We start from the raw sequence: 21,347 nt of genomic DNA on the forward strand, positions 1-21,347 counted from the left end.
TTGGTTCTGCATTTTGAGTAGTGGATTTAGCCTCTTTTGGTTTTTATGTTGCTTTTATAACAAATGGAACTGGAAAAGTTAAAGCTTACCATTAACAAAACAAAACAAAACCAAATAAAAAGTGATAGTTCTTTGTATTTTACACTGGCTTTATACTGGGACCAACTATTTATCAAAATAAAAGCTAGTGAGAAAAGATGTTACATTTCCCCTTTGTTCTTGAACGCACCAAGGCAACAACAGACAAACAGACAGCTGCATTGTTGAGGTCTTTGAAGGAAAACACAACACAGTAAGTTTTACTATTTATTTTAGTGGCTAGTTTCAGCATCCCAAGCTCATTGCAGCTAAAAAGAGGTTGTTTTGCTAATTGAACCTACTTTATCTGCACTGGTAATGCTGCACTAACATTAGCAAGTAAAGCTAACACATTGCTAGCTAACATTAATTTGCTGTTTAACTAACTACTCACAATAATACCAGCAGGCACGTTTTTGATATGGTTTTATTCAAACACATGGATTTGTCTTTTTCTCAAGGTAAAAAGCAGCAATGTTCTTCACGTTGAGCTTTGACGTTAAAATTTGTGATTCGGAGCCAGATTCATTTGTGTTTTCTTTTTTTTCTGTACTAAAATCAGGTATGGTGAACCACTGACACCTAATAAAACAACTACTGATGTCGTCACGAAACGACCAGGCAGCTCCTACAAACATGGATGACCACATAGTGTTGAACCACAGATGCAGATGTTCACACATCATTAAATAGGCTTCAAATGTTCAGGTTGGGCTTAAATGGGAAAGATTGGCTGTAGTATTTACAGAGTCCTTGTGCCATGAAGAAATGCAGAAAGCACCTTTTGCTCAGATAGAAAGGGTCTCATTTGGTAAAACATCAAACTGCCCCTTTCCCTAAAAAGGAATGGGAAGACCCATCATGTGCAGGCCATGAGGGTGAGTTAGATGCAGTTTCACTGATGCAGCATGTCGTCCTACTCAGCTTTCTTGACCTTCCTCTTGCGAGCACCTTCGCTCAACTCCTCCTTGGTTTTGAGAGGTGAAGATGGAGCGGCGGCAGGGGGAGGATGATGATGGTCCTCCTCAGAGACACACAGAGGGGAGCCAAACAGCAGGTGGCAAACCCAGGACTCAATGAGGGCGAAGGGGGAGCCGTGAGAGTGTCGGGCAGTCATCACCACCTGAGAGGAAGATGGAGACAGGAGATGAGCCTTTTCGGATATTTAAATGGGACGCTCCATTGATTTTACACATCAGTTGATAAGTTTACTCATAATAGACCCATTTCCAGTGGGTGAACCTCTCCAGAGGAGCAAAAACTTTTTTAGGAATTTCTGTCTTTTTCAAACCTAGTTCATTTACTCTGGTCCTTGATTCAGTTTCATGTCAAACATGGAAAAGTCCAAGCAAAGCAAAATGTATCATGTCTTGCAAAAACAATTTTGACCAATAAGTGGTTAAATACATCAGGGTCAGAAACAAGGAAGTAAACACACTAAGAACATCCTGTTCTCTACCTGTAAATATTCCTCTGAGTGAAATATCACTCTGCATTAAACAAATTTGCATTTGCTTATAACAATGGGGATTATCTGGGCCATTAACCAAAATCTTAGCCACTTACTCTTTACATGAAACAAAAAGTAAAAATGGGTTGTATGGATAATGTATTTTTACAAACTGGCCAGCTCTAATAGGCCATATAATACACAAATAGAATATCAACCAAATCAGGACAACAACACTCTCAACTACACTCCACAATGAAGAACTCACCTTGCTTGTTGCCATGAAGAGGGTGAAGACAAGGATAAGGTGGCTCTTGGACACTGGCAGCCATTGAACCTCCTGCATGGTGAAGAGAATGGCTCCATAAAGACTGGCCTTGGTTGGGCTACAGAGACGAAAAACATTTTTCAATTTAATTCAACTTTGTATAGCACCAATCACAAGTAATCTCAAGACACTTGACATCATAAAAGTCCCCCCCCCCACTACTACTTTTCTAGACTAATATGAACCTTTATGAAAATGTGAAATAATTTCTTTTTTGGATTTTTATTTGCTTTGAAAAGTGTTGGTTACAGGTATAATGTTTCTCTAGGGCTTAATAAATCAGTCTCAGTTCGAAATAAAACATTTCCATGAATAAAAAAAAAACATTAAGTCTGGGGTAGTAAGACTGCCAGGGTGTCTTTTTGGATGCTACCACTAGGGGACACTGCATTCAGAAAATACTACAACAATTTCAAAATGCCTGCATGTTGGGAACACGCACATGATACAGCAGCTGCAGAGCAGGAATCACAGACTTACAATGACATGTTGAGGATCTCGTTGGTCTCAGGTCTCCACACGCCACGCAGCAGCTGCTCAAAGTTGGACATGAGGGCCACTCCAGAACCTGTAAGAAAGAATTAGACAGTGGAGGAAAAATGAGGACAAAACATCTCGTGTCACTGCTCTTACTCTGCTTCCTTTTTTCTAGCAGATTCTCAACATGGACACCTGCAGGTCTGTTATTTTGTTCCAGCCTATAAGTTTCTTTTTTTTACATCACCAGATTTGGCTGTAGTGAATTGTCAAGTATATGTTTTAAAAATTCTTTCACGTATTCAGACGTAAGTAACGTTTTGCTGCAGGCCAAACTGATTTTTACATGATGCCAGATTTGTGATGACTCTGATTTTAAATAAAGTCTTTTGAAGGGGTCAAATCTAGCAACAATTTCACTAAGTTTCACTTAGCTTTGTGACTGAAGACAACCAAGAGAACATGGCAAAGAGACTTAACTTCCTAACACCAAGTAATGCCAGGCAGTGGACTTATATGCAGCAACGATCAGAAATCAAGTCAGAAGGACTTAGAACAAAGAAGAAGGGTCAAGATGAATGAGGAAGACTGAGCATGTGTGTCTGTATATGTGTTGCATACTGAGGAATGTACATGTATATTCAATGACTTGAGGGCAGAGGAAGTTATAAAAACAAAAGTCCAAGACGTGGATCATGACAACCAAAACTTGTTTGTCTGCATAGTAAACAGAAGACCGGCACAGCTTCACTTTGATTCAACTTTACCTTTTCTCACACTGCTGAGGCTGGACTCATTGCTGACATTGAATTTTCCATAACAACACCCCTCAACAGTATCACATTATTTTATTCTTAAGCCATCAGTGTTACTGTACAGTTACAGTTGATTGATTGATCAGGATTGTGGCCTATTGGCCACCAGGGAGCTGGGTAACTTCTGCTAAGAGGTCAACATGCTGCTGGCCCACTTCCCTAAAGATGTCATTCCATCTGGACATGTCCCAAGACCTTCCCATACTCACACCTCACTATTTACATTCTTTGGGAACCTCAGATCTCAACTTGTCTGGATAGTCTCTGCCCCCTGTCTTTCAGACCTGCCCATACTTACCTTCTATACCCTGGCTCAAAGATCTAATCTGTAAACAATGCACTATTTAACGTCTTCTGTCTTCTACTCAGTATATCTTTGGCCTTTGACACTGTCAACCACCAGATCCCCCTTCTCCACACTCTCTGACTTGCTGATCTCCGGTACAACTATGGCCTGACTTTGGTCTTACCTGGACAAACCTTCGAGGTGTCTTGGCAGTGGCAAGATTCTAACACTAGCTGTCTCTGCACTGGTGTGCGGCAATTCTTAGTTCTCGATCTTTTCTTTTCTCAAAGTTCTTCAGTTCGAGGGCGCATGATGGTGGAATGAGTGACCAAACACTCAGAAGTATCATTCCCAATTTTTAAAATGTTGCTGAAGAAGAAACTCTTCTTCTTCTCTATACACTTATTTAATTAATAAAATAAAAAATAAACTTCTCGCATCTGTCATATCTGTCATATCATCTTGTGTCATGAATCCGTGCTTTAATGTTTTCTCCTTGCTTATATTTATCTTTTTTTTGCTTTGCCCCCCCCCTGTAAGTTGATTTGGATAAAATCTAGTGCCAAAGGAGTAAATGTAAAAGTAAATAATAACGTATTACAACACTGAATGGAAGACACTGACCTTTGACATATCCAACAATGACCATGATGAAGAAGCCGTGGTGGTAGGCGTGGTGGGCATGGTGGACACCGGCAACGATCTTACGAGTACGGACAACTTCCTTCATGGCAACCAAGCACAGCTTAACGGGCAGGAAAACCACACATTTATAGAAGAGGTTCAGCGGGCAATAAAAGACGAGATACCTGTTTATTGAAGAGAAGCACTGAGTATTAAAAGTATTAAAAGGTGAGTTGAATTTTTCTGGTTACAAATCTAAAACTTCCATTGTAAACCTTATAAGCAACGCGATTTATACAGAAATCAAATCCACAAATTTTAAGGTGGACATTTCTTTTGTGGGGAAATAAAGTTTAGGGTCATCACTAGGACTCTGGAATAACTGAGGTCAAGAGGCAGTGCTGCCCCTTAAATGATTCTTTTCAAACAGGTAAAACTTGGACCTGAACCATTTCTTTGTTTTGTTTTTTTGTTGATTTCCTTAAGTCATTCAAAGTCAAATATTTCATAAGGAACTGACCTTTAATCAATGATTGTCATGGGACAGTTTAACATTAAATACAATTTTAAATGTTGGATGAAAAGCATGAATTTATAAAACATCCTTTCTCTGTGTGTAAAGTAAGTATTTTCTCACCAAACAGCTGAGGCTAGCAGGATGTGGCTGTTGTACTGGAAATAGTCGATGGGGCTGCTTCCAAGCATGATGTCTGCCAGGAAGTAACTACCAAAGCAGTAGAGCATGGCGCAGAGCCAGGAAGCCACGGGACTCCTGCGAGAGACCTCTACTGAGCCTGCAACACAGAATAGGAGCTATCAATGACCATGGCCTTTGTTTGATAGGAATTTGATTCAGTAAGTTAAGGTGGTAAAGTTTTTCTTAATTATGCCATAAGCACTAACACATTACAACTTGGACTTTACAAGCACAGGACAATAACTATACAGAAATACCTTAAAGAAAACATAATAGTGGGTAACTAGCCTGCACTTATATATTGGCACTCAAAGCACTTTACACTGCTTCTTATCCACCCATTCGCCCATGATAGGGGAGCTGCTATGCAGCTGGCCAACATTGACCTGGAGTACCTAAGATGTGGTTCAGTGTCTTGCTCAAGGGACACTTCGACATGTGACCATAGGTTTGGATAAGAAGATTTCTAAAACCGAGGTGAAATTCAAATTAGCCCCACCTTTACAGGTCGCAACATTAAAGTGACGCACACTTATACTGCAATGTAATGCATACCGACGACTGTTGCTTTATTTGTACAGTATGTTAAATATATTTTGCTGTTAATTCTTTTGTACTTTTGTGACATTTTGAATGCAGCAATTATAACATTATGGACAGATTACTTTATAGGCCTACATGGCACAAGCTCAGGGGCCCAACAGAACAGAAAGCACAGTATAACTTGATGGTTTATATGTTTGAAAAGGGCCAAGAGACATTAAGCAAGGCTCAAACTTCCTCGTTTGTGGTCATTTTGTGTCTCTTTCCTGCTGAGTGTTGTAGGGGTGGAGAGCATGTTATCTGTCTGTACCCAGGGGCTCATTTTCTCATAACCTATTCATGGTACAGTATTTGTACAGTGTGCTATTGTTATTTAGTAAATGTTATGAGTACTTCTGCAAAGCATATCCCCAGCCCAGGGAACCATGTTGTTGTAACACTCTCTGCCTGTTCCTGTCACTCTCTGCTCTGACTGTCAGAAAAAGCTTTTTTGCTAAATGATGGAGTATGGACTGTCAACATGGAATTGTATTGTAGCGTGACTGAATGAATGTGTTTGTAACTGACAGAAAAAAACTAGTTAGTAAAATATTTCATAGATGCACATAGGTGCCCAATTTGAGATTGTATAACTTTATAATCTCCTAAGACATGTTATGGCAGACATCAGATGCGAGTTTGTTGTTGCCACAGTCAAAAACTGTTAGCAACAACTTTCAAAGCCATTATCAGAGGATCCCTTGTGTGTCTATGTACGCCCAGTCCAACATTTCAGTTCACGCCCTGATAAATACTCGCTTATCATAACCTAATATTGACTGACAAAGACTACAGTCAGTTATGAGCTGACAATACACAGACGCAAGAAATGACTCGGTCTTAAAACATAAAGACTTAACCAGCACAGATGCTCCTCATATATCATAGGATATGTTTTATACAGAATAAGAGTGTGTTCTTTTTTGGGACATAAAGGTCATGAAAAAAATTATTTGTCAAACTTAGCGTGGCACTAATTTATGCTGAATATATTCAGTGCACATGGATATCCCTTACGTTGGATTGGTTGGCAGGTCTCCATTATAAAGTGGAATCAAAACCCATTAACATTTCTTCTTTTACCTTTGTATTTTAAGACCAATATAAACACTAACTCTATTCCTGAATTATTATGCAAAGTTGCGTTAACTAATTTAACTAATGTTTATGCTGCATGCTTCATGTTATATTTAAATGTCCAAATGGTGAAACTGATGAAAGTTAAGGTGCAACAACACACTCCAATGTACAGAGGAGAAAAAAGATTTACTTTAAGAGTTTCAAAAGTAGCAACACATCCACTAAAATACTTGATTAAAACTAAAAGTGCTACATTGAGAATGTTTCCTTTATTACAAAAAGTTAAGAAATGTGGATGATAAAATGTACTTTGCATCAGAACTAAAACTACTCTTTATGCAGGATGACACCTATCAGTGTACCAGGTACAGATACATGTAATAAGTATTACTTTGTTTGTAGGGGAGGCAAATGTTTCAGTGCTTTATATACATTTGGTTACGTTTATCTTTAAATAGTAATCATGCTTTATAAAACTATTATATGTTTACAAAATCAAATCTAAAAAGTAGCAGTAAAATAAATGTTCTGGGGTAAGAGGTGTAGTATTTTACTCTGAAATATAGCAAAACATAAGCCTAAAGCATGTAAGATTAAATACCTCAGGAATACACTTCAGAACAGTAAATGTACATCCAGCATATGCCTATATACAAAAATGACAAATCTAGAAGGCAAAATGCAGCAATGCAGACTTTTACTCCTTTAACGAGTCTGTGACACATCAAAATGATTGTGATCATGTATGTGTTCATGTGTGTATCTAACTTATAATGTACTGCTTCCTGGGGAGAGACTGTTTAACATTGTTAGAGACATACAGTAAATCGAGACATCAGCACGAATCCCCAACAACAGGTGGGTGAGGGTGTCGTGATGCGACTTGTGCTCAGTTTAAAAGCAATCTGATGCTGAGAAATGCCACCCTATAAATATATTCTCCCCAACTGCTCCCCATGCGCCGCAACTGTCAAGTCCTTCTTAACCTTTGACCCCCCCCAAACACACAAACACACACACACTTTTCTCTCCTTCCACTTAAATTGACCCCAGAATTCATGTGCTCCTCTAACATAAGTGGTGGATGATGGTAAATATAACCATGCAGTTGGTGGCTGCAGGAGGACTTTCACTGTAAAATATTCTGAGATATCACGTGAGACAAAGTTGTACAGTTGCAGTCATGAAGTCAGCTTTGTCTGATGACACAATTAAACTCTAAATCACACATAACAACAAACCTGTTAAATCAAGGACTCTCTCAAGAGTAATTTTAACTTAGTTGTTATTAACTTTACCATAAAACACAAAAACAAGTATTAATTAGAATGAACCAACCACATTTACCTCAACCACTACAGGATATGTGGGCTCCAGCAAAGCAACACATTGTTTTTTACACCCTTAAAACTTTAAAGACAGTATTGACATGTTTATGCAACTAGCAACTAGCTCAAGATAATAAGTCACAGCAGAATAATTAGAGCTGCAGTAATAAAAAACGGTAAATGCAAAGTATCAGAAATTCAGCATTTTAACTGGGGTGTGCGTTAAAATAAGCTCACAATTTTTAAGCATTGGGATCCTTGTTCTGAAAACTAAATCTCAAATTACACTCAAGTAGTTATGAAAACTAGTTTGCATTGTACAACCACACAAAAGCTGCATGTCATTGATGTGTTCAACCTGTTACTACACCAGTGAAGCACTGCACTTCTATAACACTGTGAGTCAAAACGCACACTTTTTAAAAAGTGTCCTAATCGATGGAAGAGAGCCAGCAGTCATCATTTTTTTATTCCGAAGATTCTTCTTCCCTGTCAAAACTTGGAGCCTCCATTATGTAACGCAACCTCCAACAGTTTAATAACTTTAAACAACTAACTTTAAAACTCGTTATGGTGACTTCGTTTACATCACTTGAGGTGGTCTATCCGACTCCATGTAGCTTGCCCTGGGAGTTTGTACAATTTCTTGTTTCACATTTTGTCCACATCACACATATTTTGATTGGTGAATTTGAGTTGCATTTAAGAGAGACAGTGTGCTCCATTAGTTAGAATATTTCATTTCAAATAGAAAATGTCATTTATTCACTTCTCACTTTAACTTTAGTTTCTAAACTAATACTAATCACAAAGGTTTTAAACTTTTTACCAACACACTGCTTTAGATACTTACAGGTGGATACTGGAAAAACACTACTATATAAAGTATTTAACCCTATAATATCCATTAACTTTCTCCAGATGTCTAAGTTCATTATCTATCTGTCAATTAGTGCTCGTCTTTGCTCACTTCTATATCCGTTACAGCTTTAAATATATGGATTTTGTTTGTTGTGAGGTTTTAGGTTTGGTACTACTATTCACTGATGGTTCAACAGTTATCAAAACTGGGCCCAAAGGAAAAGTGAAGTCATGGTGGTCTTCATGTTTTTTTTTAAACATCCATTGTGAATAGCACACCCAACTCCAGCCTACAAGTTTGCAGCTAAGGGGCTTCAGAGGTCCAGAGCCACTGCCTATTTCAGGATCTTCTATTTATTGCCTAAGACAGTGGTATGCACAGGCCTTCCTCAGGTTTCATCCTCCTCAGAAGGAGTTAAATCTTGTAAAATATCAACCGTGACCTAAAAGCTGAGGGCTTTAATCTACTCCTGTGATTTTCTACAGTCAAAACGAGGTCAGGCTGCTGCAGCAACACATTCCCTCACACCAGGCAGCCAGAGCTGTGAAGTTTATGTAACAGGTCATGCTTTATAAGGATAGGTTCCTATAGAGATAACAGCAACAGAAAGTCCTTGTAGGGATATGTGAGCACGTGCAGTTTGCATTTTATTGGTTTAAATATTAAATTATAACATTTAACAACTGCTGTTATTTACTTTGTGTTGTAGTAAATAAGTATATGTTTACACACAGGCCTAGTGAGACATAGAGATGCACCTCTGGAGTAGCATAAAGAACATCTTTTAGCCTGGATCGCCATTCATTTGAAAAACTAGACTCACTTCTCGAGATGGACAGAAAGCAAGACAACAAACTGACCTGGCTCATACTTGAGGTAGAGGATGGACACGATGTAATAAGCGAGATCAAACACAGGAAACATTCCCATTTTGGAGAAAGCTTGGGCAAAATCGCCCAAATTAAGAACTGTGAGCACGTCCATGTTGTCCGTCTGATATTCTGTGAATTCCGGTTTTGTTTTGTGTTTCTATTCCAACTGCGCAGTCTGGATCAAAAGCCCCCCCAGCCCGGTCCGCCGACTCTCCACCAAGCCCCCCGGTCTCAGCAGTGAAAGACTGTGACACTCAAGCCCTCCTATTAATACCACTCATATCCACAGCCTCATCATCATCATCTGCGCTCTGTGTCAGCTGCTCTGGTTCTAAGGCGACAGCAGGTGTATGTGTCAGCTGCTGGAGAAAGGAAACAAAAGCCTTGTCCTCGTGGCTTCAGCATCGACATAATCATCATTATTTCGCTGGATAACGATTTATTCAGTGCTTCATAAAAACCTCCTCATATCCGGACCAGATCCTGCATCGAAATTGACTCACATCACATGATTTCAAACAGTTCAGCGTTTGATGATATTTTGCCACGGCTTGTTTACATTCTTCCAGATGGTGCAGAAATGTTGCGATTAAATGCAGAATCGCATTAAAGCAACCAAAATGAACTAAAACCTAATCTATATATTGTCACATTTATTGCAGGTCTGTCGGATTAACAATTAATTTTATTTTTATTTTATCCTAATTCTAATCCTTAGACTTAATAATCATAGCAACGACCGTCGTCACCACTAGATAGAGCCAACGCTTCTAAATTAAGAACTTGAAAATATTTGAAATGGAAAACAACAAAAGAAGCATGCAGTATTGTTGGTGCATGTTACCTAACAAAATTAATAAGTTCTGTAATTTTTACTGGAGGCTGGAGGTGTCTATCCTGACTTTTTTCCGTAACTTATTTTAGTAAGATTATATGGTATAATGTTCATTCATTATTTAAGTGCTTAGGCTCAACGGTTCAGAGCAAAGGAGAGTGTGGAGAAAAAGGTAAAGAGGTGTGTGCAAGATTGGAACGGGTGGAGAAACGTGTAAGGTGTTTTGTTTCAGTATCAGCGAGAATGAAAGGAAAGGTGTTTAGGACGGTGGTGAGACCAGCGATGTTGACTTAGAGACAGTGGCACTGAAGAAAATACAGGAAGCAGAGCTGGAGGTAGCAGAGCTTAAGATGTTGAGGTTCTCTATGGGAGTGACGAGGATGGACAGGATCAGGAATGAGGACATCAGAGGGACAGCTCAGGTTAGATGTTTCGGAGATAAAGTCAGAGAGGCCAGATTGAAGTTCAGGACAGGAGAGACTGTGAATATATATCGGTAGAAGGATGCTGACGTTAGAGCTGCCAGGCAGGAGTTCTAGAGGAAGACCAAAGAGGAGATTAATTGATGTATTTGGATTCAATTATTTTTATGCTTGCTTTTGTTTTGTTTTTTAAATCCTTCTTTAAAAAGAAAATACATCAAAATAATACATCAATTGCACAAAAAGTCCCTGTCCCTTCAAAAATTTATTTTACTTATGGAACCTTTTCTGGTCAGGCTGGTCAACGTTCTGGTCAGGCTGATTTATCCACAGAGTTTGTTATTACAAAAAAGTTTTTTTGAGGCATAATCGTTTAGTGTACGATCATGATTTGTGACATCAGAAATATTTTTGAAAGTATTCCAATTAATAAAAAGTGTATGCAGGTTTATAACCAGGCTACAAATAAAAACAGGTATCATGGGGAAGTGGGAGTTATTTAGGATTAAATTCATTATTTTATTATTTACTGTTTTTTCAGCGACTAGAAAAAAGTCTATGTGCTTTAAATATTTATATATATATATATAGCGAAATATATATTCTAAACAATTTATTATTCAAAGGAGACAAATTTAAAGCATGGATAAATGGGAGCTTTAAAGAAGACAAAATCTTTCAAACAGTTGCAAATGCTACAATGGCTCAATAACCACTAAAGCATTACTTTGCCTGTCTACAAATGGAGCACAGTGCTCAGGTATGACGGTATGATGCCAGGATGGGACATTCCTAGTAGGTTATACTTTGTTATATGGAGTGAGGCCGCTGAAACATAAACCAGGTTCATCAGTGGAGGTCAGTGTGTGGGGCGCACACACCACCTGGCGGACAGTAAAACCCATTCACCCGCAGTCCTGAAATTTTAATGGTCGCATTCCTGATTGCGTGAGCGGACGCGGAAGTGAGGTGTCTCTGTGCTGTGATGTGAACAAGATGATCGGAGATCTTCTGATATTCGGGTAAGTTATTCAATGTCTGTCAGTTTTTAAAAAGGGACGCGTTAATATTTAACAATTCTGTTCTCGGCAAGTGCTATTGTTCTCCGTATTGTTAGTTATATAGAGATAAATCATGCCAAATAAAAAGCTAATTAGCTTCGTGCTAACGCCAACTCAGCAGCTAACGTTAGCTCAGCGGGTAAACAATCCTTACCTATCCAGAAATGAGGTCTCTTGTGTCTTGTGTTTTTTGTTCTCCAGGACCTTACTGGTGAATGCAGGAGCTGTGCTGAATTTCAAGTTGTGAGTATTGCATTCACAAGTTTAATGCTGACGTGATTTCACTGCATTAGTTTCTTTGTTTATAAGATTCTAATCCATTCTTACCTCTGTGTAAGAATGAACTAACTCAGCTAAGAGCCTTACTTATTGTTTTGACCCAGAAAGTTTACTACTGTTTACTATATATACGCGTGAAGTAATTTTACCCCAGCTTGTTTTTGTGCATTTGTTGCTGAAACTCTATGTAATGCTGAAACACAATACTGTGTATTACTCATTTTAAACTATTCTTTACAAAATATAAAGATGAGTGTCCATATGCTATATAGGTAATACATAACTAGTGTATTTACAATGAATAATAACCATTACTGTTTTAAAAGTAAAATTTTTATCACAAACTGATAAATTTGATTTACATATAAAGACAATGCACTTTAATCAACCTTTCTAAATGTTCCATTGTTAGCCAGTTGGTTAAATTTCAATTGCAGTTCTTTGGAGAGATGTTCTGCAACCTATGAAGTAAAAATAAACAGACTGAAGACAACAAGATGCAATAAAATATAGGAGTAGAAACAACATGTAAACAACTGCCCAAGCCATGAAGAGCATCAGGAAACAGCAAAACATTTGTGTTATATTATAGAAGCAGTATCGTTTGTTTGGTTATATTATATTATAGTTGACAACATGTTACAAGTAAATTATAATACCTGACACATAAGCCTGGAAGCACGCAGTCTCAAGACCCAGATGTTTAGATCATACTCGCTGTTCTAATACATCTGTTAGTAGGAGGTAAACTTTTGCTGTTTTGCAGAAAAAGGAAGGAGTCCCATGGATTTGGAGATGAATCCAGAGCACCAACAACAGGTGTTGTTAAAGAGAGAGATATAAAAATGATGGAAAGTGTGTATTTAACAGATTTATATCATTCTCAAAGTATTGTCTGTTTTTCAGGTGACAACATTAGAGAGTTCCTGCTCAGCCTGCGATACTTTCGAATCTTCATTGCTCTGTGGAACATCTTCATTATGTTCTGCATGATCCTGTGAGTAGTAAATGCTGGCACATATTTTACAAGTGGGCTGTAATAGTGAACGTGCTGCTCTTGCTTTTTTATTGTCAGGTAGGAGTTTTAGTTTTTGAAAGTTTGTCATCTAGTGACTTTAAAAAGAGAGACTATTAAAATTTTATGTTTTGTTTTTTTCTGCAAATCGCATGTAAAACAACAATAAATTATTAGTAGCCTTCCACAAAAATATATAAAAACTAACTTTTTTGTTAAATAATCTGAAACAAAAAGTAATAAAAGAAGTAATAAAAAAGTAATAAAAGAAAATAACTAAAAATAGGCTAAATAACTGAATATTGAACGTGTGATGCTAATTATAAGAAATATGACTAAAATATTCTGTGCCATTTGCATTTGTTGTATTTCAAATATTCAGTTAATTAAAAAATCAGACTGATTTTCAATACTTATTTGGAAATTTGTGGGTTTATTCTTTTCTATCATGGAAGGATACCAACTATTTCATCCGCTATTTAGTCTGTCTGCATTCTAGAAAGACTCACGCTAGTGTATATAATACTCACAGCATGATGGGATAAAAACCAAGACATGATTCCCAAGAAACTCTGTATGAATCCATAACATAGCACATTGGCCTCAATTCATCACTGAGTAAGTGAGCAGCAAGAGCCTTGGCCAGAGAGTTGACCCACAAACTGTCATTCTGCAGAGATTAGAAAACTGCCAGAAGGATCAGACACTATGTTTATGACTTCAGAAGTAATCAGTGGGTTTGGAGTTTGATTTTCACAGACATTTTGGTGTTGGTCTTTGTGAACAATATGATGAAACACAGAAACCTTGTAGTTAAAGAAATAATCACTCTTTTACATGTGACAACCCATATTGTCTTGGAATTGGGTAGCGATTTGTTTCCAGTTTTATAAACCAAATATAAGCAAGTCACTCTTCTTCCTGTGGCTCAACCTCACCTCATTAACAATGTTTTTACTTAGTTTTCCAGAAATATGCCTACATGTTTTGCAAATGTGTTGTGTTTCTAACTGTTTGAATGTCTTTGATTTTCTCAGATTGTTTGGATCATGATCAACATTTGATGGGACCAGACTTCCACTGAGTTCATACATTTTCCAAGATGGATGCTCTAAACTTTGCCTTTAAATCACTTTTCTGTTTTGTTAGCCCTTTTAATTGTTTTCTTCATCACTTCAAACTGTAAATCTACATGTGGCTGTACAGGAATTTTTGATTCTCTATATTTATTTTGTCTTGTAGAAGTTGCTACATTTTTTGTTTGTTTATACTGTCCCTTTACAAACTCATGTCATGTGCCCTTGTGCTTCATTCTACGGGATGTTTTCTTAAGGGTGTCAGTACGTTTATTAAAGAACATGTCAGGGTTGAACATGATGAGCAGCTTTCACAAACAACCTGGTAAATGTTTATCTGTGGTTTTTTAGCTTTTTGTCATAATTTAAAGATTTGGCTCTGTCCAACCATGTAATAATAGTTTATATAAAACATTTAGACTTACCAACATCATCTTGCTGAAATTTTTCATTTCTGATTTTTAGAGAATTCAGCTAGTTTCCACAGAATGAGGAAATATCTTTGTCACTTTATGAACTCTACCCTCTCATCTGTTGGTTATAAATGATGCAAACTTCTCTATATTTACTCCTCAGCTGTTAGGCTCTTGTGTGGGTCAATATGGAATATTTGAATGCAACCTCAGATTTTCTTTCCCTTTATTTTTAGGAAACATGTGCATTAAGTACATGTATATGTAAATGTGTCCTTATACATAATAAAACTTATGTTTTTGTATCTAGTATGTGGATTATTTATTCTTTAATGCAACTAGATGTGGTCAAAAGCCAGACACTGGCTCTTGTCCCAGTCTCAAGTCTGGATAAATGCAGAGGACTGTGTCAGGAAGGGCATCCTTGTTGTTGTTATTTTTTCGGTGGCTGGAATACAACATATTGTACATTTTTCATGATGCAATAATGAATTTTTGATACATAATAGAGTCCAGTATACACAATTTTGTTTTATTCATTTATTTGATTTTTACCTTATGTGATAGCAGACAGTGAAAATTTAGCAGACAGCTAGACTAAAGAGCCACATGTGTTGCCGGTAGGTGATGTACACAATAAACATCTGGCTACTAGTGTCCTCCATGCTCCATGCTTGTTTTTGGACTGTATTTATGTCCAATGTATATATAATAAAACATTTAATTAATCAAATTGTGACTTTAGAATGCAACTGACAAATTGTCCTTTGCAGATGACAAAAGAAACAAGTTGGCATTTCTGTAAAAAAAGTTTACTTTCAATTTGTTAAAGGTAAACATCAGCATTGCTCTGTACATGTCTGCACCATACCAGTGTGAATCCAGGTTGTTCTTCTATAAAGTAACCCCCACCTTACAAACACACACACAAATGAAGACAAAGTTACTATGTTTTTTGCTTCTAAGCAATACCAACACATTTACCATTCCTCTGTGACTTGGGAGATTTCGTGGCTGGACTTGATAATGGCTGTTCACTCAAAATCTCCATGCAACCCAACAGAGCTTGAGCAGTTTTCCAAAAGGAAACACTGCAGTGTTCAGATGTTCAAAGCCGACTGAGAACTGTCCACACTGGCTGAATGCTGTAATTGTATCTACTAAATGCAGACTTAAAAGGAGTGAATAGTTATTTCTTTCTCTTTAACATTTTAATTCATTTAAATTAGTCTGTAGAGATTTGTTTTTACTGCGACACAAATTTGTTTTATTTCGATCATTAAGTGTAAAGGTTTTTTTTCCTCCTCATTCATTTTAAATACGGCGACCAAAACATTAGAACCACTTCTTAATGCACTCCAGGACAACTCTACCACCCACACTCTACCAACCACATAGAATTATCACCTTTCTGAGTTTCAACTTAAAAACTAAAACGTTATAACCATGTAAAAGTAGAATTAATGGCTTAATGGTTGCATTTGATTGTTCAGGTGTACCTAATGTTGTGGCTGATCTGTGGATTTAACATCATTATATTGTATTCCCTGTAGGATTCAAGCATAAAAATATGTATTATAGTGATCTATTTCTTTAACATGTTTTGTATCAAATAAAATATGTAAAACTGTATATTACATAGGTAACTTAAAAAATAGAGAAATAAATGAGAAATATATTATAAAATGTAGTTGCATACCAAGGTTTTTACAGCATACATAGATCATAGTAGCTTACTTGGAAAGTTCTATTTAGAGAACCAAATCATCCTTCCTTATCATTCATAAGGAATTCTGTCACTTCCTTTAATTCAAGAACTTAGGCAAAAAATGTAAAAATACTGCTACACTTTCTTCGGTCTATCTGAATAACCCACATTGTTATGTATTTATGAATATGTATTTATGGTTGCAGATCGCTATGTTCATGTTGTTAAGATATTAAATCTAATAAGAATAAAAACACACAGAGAACGTCAGACATATATGGTTAAAAATGTGTAAAAGGATAAAATGTAACTGCTGAAATCTATAGTATTGATATAAAAACTATTTCCCAGTTTTGTATCTTTCATAAGTGTATAAGTAAAGTGTAGCGTAAAACCCGTGAATACAGTTATGATGACACAACATGAACAACAAAGCCAACGCGTGTTGACGACATGACGTCAATTGACGTCGTCCACGTAAAACTTTCCCATAATGCTCTTCACCAGCGCTACACAAAAAACCAGATGAGGGGACCGAGGAGGAGGAGGAGGCTACCAACGGGGTAGCCGATTCCCGGACAGGATTGCCTATTCTTGTTGTAAGAGAAATCAAATACGTGACGGTGGGGAACGAAAACAAACAGAAAAGCATCATAAAACATGGTGCCCCCGCCTACAGAACACATTCTGTCGGGTTTGTGAGTGTCGGCAGATTTCCCACGGCCGCCTATTCGGGAGATTCTGCTGTCTGAGTCCGTCCTAACCGAGCCGCGACACCGCCAGGCGATGACAGCGGCTACAGCCACTCCGCAGGTGATGAGAGACCGGCTGCTACAGGCCATCGACGGCCAGAGCAATGTGAGTATGTCCGCTGGTTTCCACGCTACGAACTGGGCGGAGGAAGGGAGACAATAAGGTCAACCCGACTTCAGGTCAGGTCTTCACGTTTATAAAGTGTAGGCAGTCGGTGAATGGCGAGTTGTTATTTACTTGCTAATTAGCTGGCTAACATCTCTAAATAGCAAAGTAACCAACTAACTAACAGACATTCCACTGCTGCTGGCTGATATATGTATAGTTTTCTGTGTAGTGTGTCGCCAAAATGCCCAGAGCTTAAGGATTGTAACTTAACAAACTGAACCATAAGGCAGGAGCATATATTTTAAAGGTAAGTGTGCTTATGTGTCAGAGACGTTCATTCATTCTCGGTCAGATAAAGGCTTCACTCATATGCGCACAAATGGCATCTAGACATGGATAATTGGCATGTTATAGCACCACAAGATAATAAATTAAATATTACGCACAATTCAGTATTAAAAAGAGAAATTGCTTGTATTCACAAGTTACTACATTGAGTTCAGTAACTTTGCCAGGGACCTCAAAATTAACCAGTTCCCCTAAAACCTTTTTCAATAATAGATATGCCATATTTTTGAGCAAAATGCCAAAAAATATGCTTTTCATTGTGTTTAAACATTTGCTCATTTTAGTTTTTCTAAGGAACTGAACATCTTCTGACTTTTCACTGTTGGTGTTCACTTTGGCTGCAGGGAATACTTATGGGCCCCTTTCCACCATTTTAAACATTTTTATACTGAAACACCAAAACAATTAGTTATCAGTATATAGCAATAGATGGATACCAGCAATACCCATGCGATGTATTTCAGAATGCTAATGATATTCAGTCCTGCTATAACACGTTACTATTCTTGATGGGCACCTACAACCAGCTATTAAAGGGATTGCTACTACAGTATAATGAGCTCTGAAGAACAAAGTTAGTGGATCCCATTACATATATTATTGTACCACCTAACCTCACTCCATAAAGATTGGCTACATTCAAGTAAATTGGTTGTTGTTCAATCTCATTTGCAGGACTGATTTGGTCTGCGACTGGCACATTTGCATGGATTTTCAGTTTGTCATATTGAGCCTGAAACCAGAATTGGTACATTGTCTGTTGACATACAGGTGCACATTTGAAAGTTTATTCAAATGAAGCCCGGCCTTATAATAGCCTCTCTATCCATGTAGAACATACACATATTTTGCATGCCCTGAGTCACAAATTTTAATATCTACGTACATACACCTTGTACTTGATTGTTATAGTTGTAAAGCTAACATAACTATTATCTCAGGATTAAGATCTATAATAGTGTGTGTCTTTTCAGCAGATACGCAACATGGTGGTAGTGGTAGAGGTTATCTCATTTTTGGAGAAATATCCCATCACAAAAGAGGCACTGGAGGTAGGTTAAGTTCAGAACTGCAGTATGTGCATTCAAAACAATTCTGTTAAATCCAGCTCTTCAGAAATCAATTCATAATGGCCAGTTAACATCAGTCTTCTCTCCTTGAAGGAAACCCGTCTTGGCAAGGTTATCAATGATGTCAGGAGGAACACCAAGAATGAAGACCTTGCAAAAAGAGCCAAGAAGCTCCTGCGAAACTGGCAGAAGCTAATTGAACCAGGGAAGAGTGAGGTGTTATCCAAAAGCCACACTAGTGCATCGTGGTCTTCCAGTAGTGGTGCTCATCCCTGCATCTCCTCTCCAGCTACTATCAGACCATCAGGTAAAACTGGCCCAGAGTTGAAAAACAGAAATGATTTTAACAACTGCTACCCCCTGAAGGTGGAAAAACCATGCATAAGGAAACATAAAGGTGACCAGAAGGAAGGACAGCTCCTACCAGCCAAGATATCCAAAACAACTCTTAATGAAAAAATACAAAACTCCAAACAGCTGTCAACCAATGGTGTTTGTGGTAGCTCGGAAATTTTCACAGATACTCTTACACATCAGCCTTTAGACAGGGAGATCTCTGAGCCTTTGGACAATGACAAGCTAAATAAAATCCATGTCCATGCTGTAAAACCTCATGCAAGTGCCCCAGGATACACCAAGCCTTCCAACACTTCTTTCCTGAAAGCATCAGCTCTGCAGCAGCAATCCAGGCAGCAGCAAGCTGCATCGGGTGGGCAGTATCGACCAAGAAGCCCTCGCTGTACCTCACACAGTCCTCAAATTCCAAAGCAGCTGCTGGAAGCTGTTGTTAAACAAACTGAACCACAGCCACATAGTATTCCTAGCACGACCATGAGGCATGGGTCTGTGGACGACTCTGGGCTGGGGCCTTCTCCTCAGTCGTTAAATGTTTGTGTTCAGGGTTTACATACAGACACTTCATCTACCGGGGACTCAGACTTAAGCCGGCCTCCCAACAAGTCTCTTTACAGCTCAACTGCTTCCTCCTGCAATGATGGGACCAGTTTAGGAGGTGATATTGCTGTTAGTAATAAAGGGAAAAAGAAAAGACAGAAATACAGACCTAAAGACTATGTGGTAAATATAGATGGAGAGACTCTAGTAGACGGTATTAAACCAGTCAGGTTAAAAGACAGAAGACTGACATTTGACCCTGTAACAGGGCAGATCAAACCCTCCTTTCATAAAGAGTCATGCCAGGAGGCAGAGGTCAGACTGGATCACAGACCTAAATCTCAATGGTCAGAACAGCCGAAGCAGAATCCACCAGTTCCTCCCAGTCCCTTCCAGCAGACAGACTGGAAAGAACTGTCAAGGAGCGAAATCATCCAGTCTTACCTAAGCCAGCAAAGTAATGTGCTGACATCATCAGGTGCTCACACTCCTGGTGCACACTTTTTTATGACAGAGTTCTTGAAAAAAGAGGAACCCCAATTTAAAGACAACAATAAACCACATGTGTTAGCAGCAGAGCTGCCTGCCAAGGATTTACCAGGGGTTAGTCGAGAGGTCACCAGTGAAGACGTGAACAGACTACACACAAAACACTGGTCAGGGGTAAATGGTTGCTATGACACAAAGGGTAACTGGTATGACTGGATGGAGTGCATCTCCTTAGACCCACATGGAGATGAGAGTAGACTGAACATACTTCCATACGTCTGCTTGGATTGAAACTGGGGGAAGGTGTCTGAATTAGGAGGTAAAAGGAGCTTGTATTGTAGAGTAGAACAACTGTAGAGACGTGAAGGTTACTTCAAAGTGTAAGCTGCTGTTTTGCACTGTTGGTGAAAGTGGAATAAATAGCTGCCTATTTGAGTACGGGTTGGTTCACAGGGGCTGAAATCAGTGTTTTGAAGAGTAGTGTCAGAACAGCATGAAAGGAAAAGACTATGCACCTGCCCATTCATTTGTTCATGTTCAGTAACTGTACAGAATAAGTTTCCAATGCCTGCCATTCTTTGAATGGATAAGGAACATCATATTAAAGTACATTTTATTTATCCACATGCCTTGTGGAATGTGGCTGAATTTTGGCATCCTCTAAGATTTTATTTTCACTGTAGTTTTTTTAAGTTTAAATAAATTTTATATTTAGAAAATCTGTGACATAGTGAGACATCATTGAAGCCAAACTAACAGATACATGTAACAAGGTTTTTGTTGTCATTGGCTTATACATCTTAAACGTGGCATTTTAGCTGTATACTTCAAGTAGCTACCATTATCATATGTATTATCAACTCTTTGACTGTGAAATATTTGTCATTGCATGACTGTTTCACACATTGACGTTTAGCATAAACAGAAACTAACAAATCAGTTTTAAAAACATAGAATTTTTTTTTGTTTTGAACGATGGTTGACATGAAACTGCCAGATATGAATGTGCAGTTTGACTTGAGTGAGAGAAACATTTGTAAAAGGTAAAAACAATGCATGCTGATAAGGAAATGTGACATTCATGTAAAATATTTATTTACATATTAATTTTAAGATGTATACATGTTCAGACTACACTAAATCATGTTACTTTTATTTAGAGTTGGTTTAGATTTGCAGCTGTGATATTTCAGCCTTTCCCTGCTGATAATGCCAATGTGACATTACAGTAAAACTCTCCAAAAAGACATTTAGATAATGTGAATCAATTTTATTTTATACTTTTCATTTCCCTTCACTGTATATTTGGCTTTTAATGTTGCTGAGCAAACTACCAGCTGGCATTTTTGTACCGTCAGGATGAACTGAGATATAAATTGACATGCTGGAAAAAGTAC

At 37.9% G+C, this 21,347-nt stretch overlaps 3 protein-coding genes across 4 annotated transcripts; 2 read left to right on the forward strand and 1 right to left on the reverse strand.

Annotated features, from left to right (window-relative positions):
• Positions 1 to 487: 487 nt before the first annotated feature.
• Positions 488 to 9,892, reverse strand: tmem38a (transmembrane protein 38A). The gene is made up of 6 exons (XM_067513914.1): positions 9,468 to 9,892; positions 4,696 to 4,852; positions 4,059 to 4,243; positions 2,337 to 2,424; positions 1,797 to 1,914; positions 488 to 1,201 (listed from the first exon to the last, which is right to left on the reverse strand). The coding sequence occupies exons 1-6, from the start codon at positions 9,589 to 9,591 to the stop codon at positions 995 to 997; spliced, it is 879 nt and encodes a 292-aa protein (XP_067370015.1). The 5' UTR covers positions 9,592 to 9,892; the 3' UTR covers positions 488 to 994.
• Positions 9,893 to 11,639: 1,747 nt separating this feature from the next.
• smim7 (small integral membrane protein 7) lies at positions 11,640 to 14,890 on the forward strand. Its single transcript, XM_067513915.1, has 5 exons — positions 11,640 to 11,758; positions 11,999 to 12,040; positions 12,843 to 12,895; positions 12,983 to 13,073; positions 14,129 to 14,890. Exons 1-5 carry the CDS (start codon positions 11,733 to 11,735, stop codon positions 14,142 to 14,144), a joined length of 228 nt encoding a protein of 75 aa, XP_067370016.1. The 5' UTR covers positions 11,640 to 11,732; the 3' UTR covers positions 14,145 to 14,890.
• A 1,918-nt stretch (positions 14,891 to 16,808) lies between these two features.
• LOC137132055 (mediator of RNA polymerase II transcription subunit 26-like) lies at positions 16,809 to 20,708 on the forward strand. 2 transcript variants are annotated; one of them, XM_067514094.1, is made up of 3 exons: positions 16,809 to 17,146; positions 18,472 to 18,549; positions 18,661 to 20,708. In XM_067514094.1, exons 1-3 carry the CDS (start codon positions 17,075 to 17,077, stop codon positions 20,239 to 20,241), a joined length of 1,731 nt encoding a protein of 576 aa, XP_067370195.1. In that variant the 5' UTR covers positions 16,809 to 17,074; the 3' UTR covers positions 20,242 to 20,708. The 2 variants fall into 2 exon arrangements, with proteins under 2 accessions (XP_067370195.1, XP_067370196.1); XM_067514095.1 differs by having other exon boundaries at positions 18,475 to 18,549.
• Positions 20,709 to 21,347: the final 639 nt, after the last annotated feature.

This window comes from Channa argus, chromosome 8 (genome assembly GCF_033026475.1).
Source record: "Channa argus isolate prfri chromosome 8, Channa argus male v1.0, whole genome shotgun sequence".
NCBI classification, from domain to species: domain Eukaryota; kingdom Metazoa; phylum Chordata; class Actinopteri; order Anabantiformes; family Channidae; genus Channa; species Channa argus.

What these genes read in the sequence shown, in the direction of transcription:
- tmem38a (XM_067513914.1), bottom strand. Translation starts at nt 9,591, where the DNA reads ATGGACGTGCTCACAGTTCTTAATTTGGGCGATTTTGCCCAAGCTTTC. An exon ending in CATTGTTGGATATGTCAAAG is followed by an intron (nt 2,425 to 4,058) that starts GTCAGTGTCTTC and finishes TCTTTCTTACAG; the next exon opens with GTTCTGGAGTGGCCCTCATG. An exon ending in GAGATCCTCAACATGTCATT is followed by an intron (nt 1,915 to 2,336) that starts GTAAGTCTGTGA and finishes TCGTCTCTGTAG; the next exon opens with CCCAACCAAGGCCAGTCTTT.
- smim7 (XM_067513915.1), top strand. Translation starts at nt 11,733, where the DNA reads ATGATCGGAGATCTTCTGATATTCGG. An exon ending in GCTGTGCTGAATTTCAAGTT is followed by an intron (nt 12,041 to 12,842) that starts GTGAGTATTGCA and finishes GCTGTTTTGCAG; the next exon opens with AAAAAGGAAGGAGTCCCATG. An exon ending in ATCCAGAGCACCAACAACAG is followed by an intron (nt 12,896 to 12,982) that starts GTGTTGTTAAAG and finishes TCTGTTTTTCAG; the next exon opens with GTGACAACATTAGAGAGTTC.
- LOC137132055 (XM_067514094.1), top strand. Translation starts at nt 17,075, where the DNA reads ATGACAGCGGCTACAGCCACTCCGCAGGTGATGAGAGACCGGCTGCTA. An exon ending in CCATCGACGGCCAGAGCAAT is followed by an intron (nt 17,147 to 18,471) that starts GTGAGTATGTCC and finishes GTGTCTTTTCAG; the next exon opens with CAGATACGCAACATGGTGGT. An exon ending in TCACAAAAGAGGCACTGGAG is followed by an intron (nt 18,550 to 18,660) that starts GTAGGTTAAGTT and finishes CTCTCCTTGAAG; the next exon opens with GAAACCCGTCTTGGCAAGGT.